Raw genomic sequence first — 8780 nt, 5'->3', positions numbered from 1 at the left:
TCATGATCGACCGGCCTGGAGCTGGACAGCGACGCCTGGGACACCACGAGCAGACGACTGATCGCCAGCTGCAGGGCTTCGAGCCCGACGAGCGAATGGCACACGGCACCCCCGCGGACGCCGTTTTCTGCTGCTTGCGTGCACCCGCCGCCCGACACGCCGGGAGCCCAGGTGCGTCCCCTGACCTCTAACACACCTGAGGTCTAATCAGAAGGGCCCGCCACGCTCCTCCGCCGCTTCTAGCCTCCCGCCTGAGAAACAGAAGTTCACTACATTCACTTTTCTAGGGTCTTTTGCATGTGCGGATGTATTTAAAGTTAAATAACTTAAGTTAAATTAATTTAAATTATTAAATGAATCAAAATTTTTAGGGGTGCATGTGCACAGAACGTAATTAACATTACCATTAAATAAAACGTAAATTAAATTAAATATCACAAATTACTAAATTAGAAGTTCGGACGTCTGCAGTCAAGGACGATCCAAAGTGGCTTTGAGTCACACAGTCAAAGGGACAGAGTCCAAAGAACGTTCGGAGTCCAGACAAGGACCGAGTCAACGAGGTTTGAGGCCAAGACAAGACAGAGTCCAAAGAGGTTTGAGTCCAAGACAAAAAGATCGAGTCAAAGAGGGTTGCGTCCACGACAAGACCGAGTCCAAAGAAGTGATCCACAAGACAAGACCGAGTCCAAAATGGTTTGAGTCCAGACAAGACGTCAGTCCACAAGAAGTTGAGTCCAAGACAAGGACCGCGTCCTAAGAGGTTGGGTCCAGACAAGGACAGAGTCCAAAGAGGGTTGTGATGTCCAAGCAAGACAGAGTCCAAAGCTGTTTGAGTCCAAGACAAGACGAGTCCAAAAGAAAGGTTTGCCGTCCCAAGGACACAGACCGAGTCCAAAGTGGTTTGAGTCCAAGACAAGAAAGAGCCAAAGAGGTTTGAGTTCAAGACAAGACCGATCCAGGGACAAGAAACGCAAGGGTCTATGTTGACAGTATCAAGACAATCATTTGGGTTTCACTGTCCCTACCAATATGATTAGCAACACATAATAAAGTACACACGGCCCTCGGTCCACGACCAGAAGCCGAAAACAGCAGATTCTGGCAAGACCAGTGGCAGAGACCGAGACAACGCCGAGGACCATAGAAAAATTGGGTTCTCGAGTCCGGGACTCCCGCCTGATGGTCATAATGCACCCACACTAGGATTTATCTATTGTCCGTGCGTGTCCTGGTCTTGGAAAACATTTCACCTTAAACTCTTGTCTTTACAGTCGTGCAGAAAAATACAACTGACAAAGCGACCCACGTCTCCGGGTGAGAGGCCTGCCTGGATGGACCCCCCCCCTAACAATGGTCCTACTGGTCTACATGTTTGTTCGCAGCGGTCCAGGACGCCAGTCGGTACTGACTGAGCCCAAGCGGAATATGAAGGACAGGCGATCTCTGCAGAGTCCACGGCCCTGGACCCCTCGCCAGCGCACCGATCGTCACGCTCACCGCTACGGGCAAGAGCAAGGAGTAAGCACCATACATACACACGCACGCCACCTATACACAACACACAATCACAACACACTCACTCACACACACACACACCAAACACACACTACAACACACATGGATGACAGGGTCTATGGTGTGTGTTTTGCAGGTCCAGCGAGGGCTGAGCCAGCGGGCGCTGATGGACAACGACTCATGAAACATATGGAAAATGGCAGGGAACCTCAGCGGGAGTGCGTGCGTGTGCGTGGCTGTGTGTGGGGACAAGTTTAGCTACATGGTGGGGTACCAAAAACTGTGAATACAGGTTGATTATGGGGTCCGACAGCTTTGTGGGGACAAAATTGCTGGTCCCCATACGTTGTAAAGGCTTTTTGAGAATAAGACTTGGTTTTAGAGTGAGGTTAGAGTTAGGTAGGGTAGGGTGAGGGTGAGGTCCGAGGGTTATGGTTAGGGGGCAGGGTATGCGTTAAGGTTAGGGTGAGGGTTATGTTAGGTTAGGGTTGAGGGTTAAGGTGAGGGTGAGGGGGAGGGTAAGGTTAGGGTGAGTGAGGGTAAAGGTAGGGGTGAGGGTGAGGGTTATGACGCGTTAGGGTGAGGGTGGGGTTAAGGTGAGGGTGAGGGGAGAGTTAAGGGAGGGTGCGGGGTGGGGTTATGATTAGGTGTGAGGGGGAGGGTTAAGGTTTAGGGTGAGGTTAGGGCTGAGGGGGAGGGTTTAAGGTTAGGAATTTAGGTTTGATGGTTAAGGTGGAGGGTAAGGGGTAGGGGAATGCATTATGTCCAAGACTGGTCCCCACAAACGCAGTAGCCAAGACACGACTGTTAATGTGCGTGTGGTGCGTGTATGTGTGGTGCGTGTTGTTGTGTGGTGTGCGTATCCTCTTGTGTGTGTGGGGTGTGTGTGATTGGTCAAGCCGTGTGTGTGCTGTGGCAGATCCTGACCATCATGGACTGCATGCATCCACCAAGCTGACCAAAGGTTGCTGCGTGATCCAGGAGGGAGACGACGGCTCCAACGTCTACGTCCTGGAGGGTGAGAACTGCTCCGCGTCCCGCACGCTGTTGGACAATAACATAAATATTTCAGAGATTGAGATAATGGACATTTACTGCTTTGGTGCAAGAAAGAAGCATTCAGATCCTTTCATTATAACAAAGTACTTAAAAAACAATCCGTCTACAAGTACAAGTCCTTGCATGGAAATTTAACTTCGTAAAAGTATGTTGGCCTATCATCAGGAAAATGTAGGCAAAGTATTAAAAACTAACGAATAATCCTCCAGGTTTAGAAGTGTAAACGGGACCAAGAGTTGTTTTTTCACACCGTCAGTAAAAGGATAGAAAACTCAATTCAAGCCAGTGCTTGTGCGATTGACAAAGGACGCCGAGGATCGATTTCAATTGAGCCAGCACACGCACCGGAGACTGGCGTGGCAATCACCAAAAGCAATCAGGGTCTGTCTCTGCGGGGGGTCTGTTCGTTCTAACATCCAGATGGTGTTCTGAGTGGGGGTTTCCGTTTGATTGGTGGACGGACAACACATCCCATCCATCCATCCTCCGTCTATATCCTATCCATCTATCTTACGTCTATCCATCCATCCGTCTATCTATCAATCCATCTCCCATCCACCCATCCATCATCCCTCTCTCTCTCCATCCTCTCTACTCCATCTCTTATCAATCAATCCAGCCATCCATCTCTCTATCCATCTCTCTATCATCCCTCCCATCTATCTATCTATCATTTACCTCCATCTCTCCTCTCTGTCTATTTATTATCTATCCATCTATCTATCTAGCCATCTATCCATCATCTGTCTATCCTCCATCCCATTATCTCTCCATCCATCAATCTATCGATCTATCCTATGCTATCGAGCTATCCATCGACTATTGTACTATCTCTCCATCCATACGATCTATCTCTCCATCAATCTCTCCATTCTGTCTCTCCAGCGATCTATCCATCAACTCCATACATCCTCTCCATTCAGTCCATCTCTACATCTATCTATATATCTATCTCTCATCAATTCTATCTAGCTCACTCAATCAGTCGACTCTATCTATCCTATCAATCTAGCTATCCTACCTATACTCTCCCGATCCACTCTCATCCATCCATATCTCCATCTCATCTCAGCCATCCACTATATCTCACCATCTATCTCTCCATCCATCTCTCCAGGCTCTCCATCTTACTCTACTTATTCTATTCTATCATCTATATATCTATCTTACTCTATCTATCTATCTCTCTATCTATCTATTATCAATCTAGTTTCATGTGTATTATGCGTGGCGCTCGGGAGCGCTGTTAACTGTTCCATTTTTATGGCTGAAATCGAACCTGGATTAGATGGTAACACATGACCCTTTGTTCCAACGCCACCGCGCACACAGTTTTAAGAGCAGCATTGTTGCACGCGTGCCGTGTCAAAAGGCGCGTGTCAGGTACGTAATAACGGCCCCCGCGGCATGATGGTGGCCGTAAGATGGGAGGTGTTCAGCCCACGGGAGGGGGACGGGGGAGTAGCGAGGTCAGAGGCACCGGTGACAAAGCAGGGGACGACCGCTGTGCGACCCTCGGCGCACGGCCAAGGGTGTTCGGGAGCGCTGGGCAAGCATGTCTACAACTGCCACCCGCCACGGCAACCGCACAGCTAAACGCGCACGCCTAGCCATCATCCCCCACGCACGGCAACCGTCACACGGTTAACAGCACACTTATATAACGTCACTTAAAACGGCAACCCCCGTCCACAGGCCTAACGCACGATAATCCCAATATCATACCACCACGGCAAACCCGTCAAAGGTAACCGCCACGCTACCTATCCCGTCATTACAACGGTCAACCGCACAGGTGGAACGACCAGCGATATCCATCATCACGCACGGCAAACCGTCCCACACGGGTAACACACGACTAATCCATCATCACACACGGCAACCCGCACAGTGTTATATTTTATTTCGCACGCGAATCGAATAAGACACCACGCACGGCAACCGTCAACCAGGTAGGTAACAAGACACGCTATCCTCTCATCACGAACGGCAAACTCACCGGGGTACACGCACGCTAGTCCATTCAATCAAAGCACAGGAAACCAGCGGTCAAAGGTAACGCCGCGTATCCATCATCAAGCGCACGGCAACCCGTCACAGGTAACGCAGCTATCCATCATCACGCGCGCTGATGTCACCAACCGCGGCAAATTCACGATCATTTTTTACCCAAAAAAAAATCAGAAATTCTGAAAATGGCGTCGAGTCAAGGCCCCAGCGAACGGTATTTAGGGCTGTTGAAGATCAAGGACGATGTCTACGTCGAATCGTGATCACATGAATCAGTGGTTTATATTCCTCGTGTGTAATCATATTGCATATTAAATATTGAATATTCATGAATTGGTACCTATATCGGCAACATCAGAATGTGTATTTAATTCGTGGTCTCTCATGTTGACGAGAATGTTGTACTTTCATGTAGTACATAATTGTAGGTCATAATGTAGTAATTATGGTATTATCATTGTATTAAGTCGCGTACTATCATGTCGGTTAATCATTGTTTAGTGAACTACATATTGGAATCTCTTATATTGATATTAAGTTGTATCAGTGTTAACTCAATTGTATTCATATTGTAACTAAGGATAGTCTTCATGGTGACCCATCGTTTGTACTCATGCAGAGGTATTTAATGTGACCCCACAATGTTGTTCAATATATGGTCTTAATGTGGTCATAATGTTGCACTCATGTTTGTATAATAGGTTGTTCATGGTAGTATTATTGTTGGGAATAATGATTGATAACTAATCGTTGTAATAATGTTGTACTCATGTTGTAATAAGGTGTAACTTAATAGAAGTTATTGTTGATAAGTTGTGGTCAATAAATAGGAGTGATAAATTATCATGTTGGTAGGTTCGTAGTTTAGTACTTAATGTGTATGTGATTGTTGTAATCATGTTGTATGTGTGGTCAATAAGTTGTATACGTGGTTTGTAGTCATGGTTTAATTTCATGTTGATCACTCATGTGTGCTGATTTGTGTAATCACTGTTGGTACTCATGTTGTCTGTTTGGTTGTACGTAACGGAGGGTCTGTATGACTTGAATAAGGGGAGTCTGTGTGTAAATCACTGAAATGTGTTCAAAATAGGGTCATTCAAATAATTGTAACAGCATGGCGCGTATTGAGGTTCAAAAATGTTGTCATAAGTGGTCTTCATGTTGAAAACAGGGTTTGTCCTATATATTGATTCACAATGTGGTATTAAAAGGGTCAAGCTGTTGTAGACATACTGTCTTAACAGGTGTTATGCTGTTGTAATAAGGTTGTTACTCATGATGTACCTAATAGTGCATTATGTTTGTCACTCATGTGTCACAATAATGGTGTGCTGAATGGTATATTATGTACTATTGTTTTCTAGGTCTTGTCTTTTGTTCTGTCCGTATGTTGGTTGCTGCTTGTTGTACCGCACTGTAGGTCTGCAGGCACTATAGTAGTACGCAATAAGTCTATTATTGTCCCTCATTGTAGGTCATTAGTGTGGTCCTCATGTATTTACATCTGTTCGTCTGGCTTGTTGCTACTTATGTAACTGGTGCCTCAATGTTGTCTGTTTCTGTGTACTCATGCTGGTTGCTTTGGTGATGCCATCAGGTTTGCTCTCTACCGTTGAGCTGTCCTCATGGGCTGCTTGGGTCCGCCGGGATGTGGATGCGCGAGCAAAGCACCATGCTCATGACGAATAACTGGTCAAAGCTTCTTACTCAACCCTGGACGCATGATTGTCACCAAAGAGGACCCGGCGCCAGGCCTGGGCCCGGGGGCCGGCAAACCACCCCCACTTTTGCACCATGCTTTGCAGCGGTTTAGGGGCTTGGGGCCGGGGTGTTTTGTCCATATCCTGCGTGATTATTCGCACCTATTTAGGCCTGTTGCTCGTCAAACAAACAACATGAGGCGTTACACTGTTGCCCTCTTTCCAATTACCGATCTTCAAACTCCCCTTGTTACTTTTCCTGGCACTCGCAGACCAGTCGGGTGGCTGCCCGCGATGGCTGCTGTTGGTGGTATGCGTTGCATGACGTGTGCCGCGTGTGCTGTGTGTGCGTGTGTGGTGTGTATATGTGTGTGTGTTTGAGGTGGGGTGGTGGGGGTTATATTTGCTGTCGTAGTGTGGTGTGTGTGGTGTGGTGTGTGTGTATATTATGTGTGTGTGGTGGTGTTGTGTATAGTGTGTCGGTTGTGTGTGTGGATGGGTGTGTGTGATGTGTGTTGGGGTGTGTGCGCTGCTGTGTGCGCTGTGTACGTTTCTCCTGTGTCTGGTGTTTTGTATCCGCCCTTGATAAGGTTCTGTGTGCAGGTGAAGCCTCTTAAAAAAAACATCGAGCCTGCAATAAATGAATGACGTGTTCTTCTGATCGCGTCCCATGGGCTGTGGAGGACCCAGCCACTAAGAAGGAACAACACATCCAGTTATCTGTAATCGCATGTCCCTTCGTCCGATCACCTCTACCACCCTGTTTCCTCCCATGCAGCCGGCGGCCGACCAGCCCCTCCCGCTCCACTTAGCGTCAATGTCATCCCAGCGTAGTCGAACGAGACCCAGAGAGGAAAACATTTAGATAGCACCAAAGAAATCACGGACCAGTTCTTCCATCCACATGCAAAAGAAAGCACTACAAGGTCTGACCTGGGCCCCCGTTTCAAGAGAGCACTTTTTAGTACCCAAACCACCGGAGCTTGTGAACCCTTGCAGCTTCAGGGCAAAACTGGCGTATTCTGAGGAGTGAAGCATGCGGAGGATGACGCGCGAGGAGGAGGCAGGAGGAGGAGGCGGCGGGGATGGAGAAACGAGGGACGAGGCGCGAGGTAGGAGGAGGGATGATACGACTGATAGCCTGGCTGGAAAACAGTGAAGGGGGGTGAGGCCAACAGAGCTGTGGGGGAAGTTGGGCTGCTGAGCGCTGACGTAGCTGAGGCACCAGGAGCCAACCCGGGTTCCCGTGTAAATTAACACAGCAATGCCTCGGGTTGCCTATAGACAAATGGATACATGGAAATTAAATAATACCAAAATAAGTCAGAGACAAAGAGGTTCAGGGTCAGCTACTGGATTACATCACAGGCCTCACGGTTACACCGCCATACAACAATAAGTAAAAGTCCGTTACTGTGGAATTACCGTGCATATTATCCACATGTCTTCTTTCAAGTTCTAACTCCGATTATTATTTTGGGGATCAATAAAGTATTTCTGAATTTTTGACATCACCCCTTGAAGATAACGGGTGCAATGTTGGAATTGGTAAATGTGTGTTTTTTTAAAGTAATCTGCATTAGTTCATAGACAGTGAATAAAGGACCAGACAGAGAGGTAGGGCTATGTTAGGAGATAACAGGACGGCTAATTACTGCTAACTAACCATGCTAGTTAACGTTAAACATAGGGCCCACAGGCTAATTAATGCTAATAACATGTAGTTAACGTTAACATAGGCACAGGCTAAGTACTGTGCTAAACTACTGTGTTAACCATTAACACATCGCAGAGGCAATTACCTGCTAACAACATGCTAGTTAACATTAACATAGGCACGGCTATTTACTGCTAACCAACATGCGAGTGAAACATTTACATAGACACAGCGCTAATTACTGCTAAACTAACATGCTAGTTACACATTAACATTAGGCACAGGCCAACTACTGCAAACATGTAGTTAACATTAACATAGGGCACAGGCTCATGGAAGCGAACGAACATGATAGTTAACATTAACATAGGTAACAGGTACTTTACTGCTAAATAAACTGCTCGTCAACTCTATTCCCTCTCACCCGGTTCCTGTCTGCCTGTTGTCGTAGTCTGTCTGTCTGTCTGTCTGTCTGGCCGGTCTGTCGGTCGTCTGTCTGTATGCCTGCCGGTCCTGTCTGTCTGTCTGACAGGTCTGTCTGGTCTTCTGCCTGATGCCTGTCTGTTCGTTCGTTGCATGTCTGCCTGACGGCCCCTGTGCCTGCCTGTCTGTCTGTCTGCCTGTCTGCCTGTCTGTCTGTCTGTCTGTCTGTCTGTAGCGCTGACAGACATCAAGCTCTGGGCGATCGACCGTCAGGGTTTCCAGACGATCATGATGAGAACCGGTCTCATTAAACACTCCCGGCACATGGACTTCGTCCGGAGGTACAGAGACGCTCTACTACGCTCTACTACGCTCTACTACGCTCTACTACACTCTACTACGCTCTACTA

General features: G+C 47.4%; 1 protein-coding gene across 1 annotated transcript in view; it reads left to right on the top strand.

Moving 5' to 3' along the window:
* LOC116685781 (cGMP-dependent protein kinase 1) overlaps positions 1-8780 on the top strand; it is a gene marked incomplete at its 5' end in the record, with an annotated part of 77956 nt that overhangs the window by 45512 nt on the left and 23664 nt on the right. Inside the window, 1 exon segment of the mRNA XM_032510718.1 lies at positions 8606-8711. Within this exon segment, the coding sequence (XP_032366609.1) occupies positions 8606-8711 (106 nt within the window).

Source organism: Etheostoma spectabile, chromosome 3 (assembly GCF_008692095.1).
Source record: "Etheostoma spectabile isolate EspeVRDwgs_2016 chromosome 3, UIUC_Espe_1.0, whole genome shotgun sequence".
NCBI classification, from domain to species: domain Eukaryota; kingdom Metazoa; phylum Chordata; class Actinopteri; order Perciformes; family Percidae; genus Etheostoma; species Etheostoma spectabile.
The sequence above is the reverse complement of the archived record's forward strand: the minus strand, read 5'-3'. Positions and strand labels throughout refer to the sequence as shown.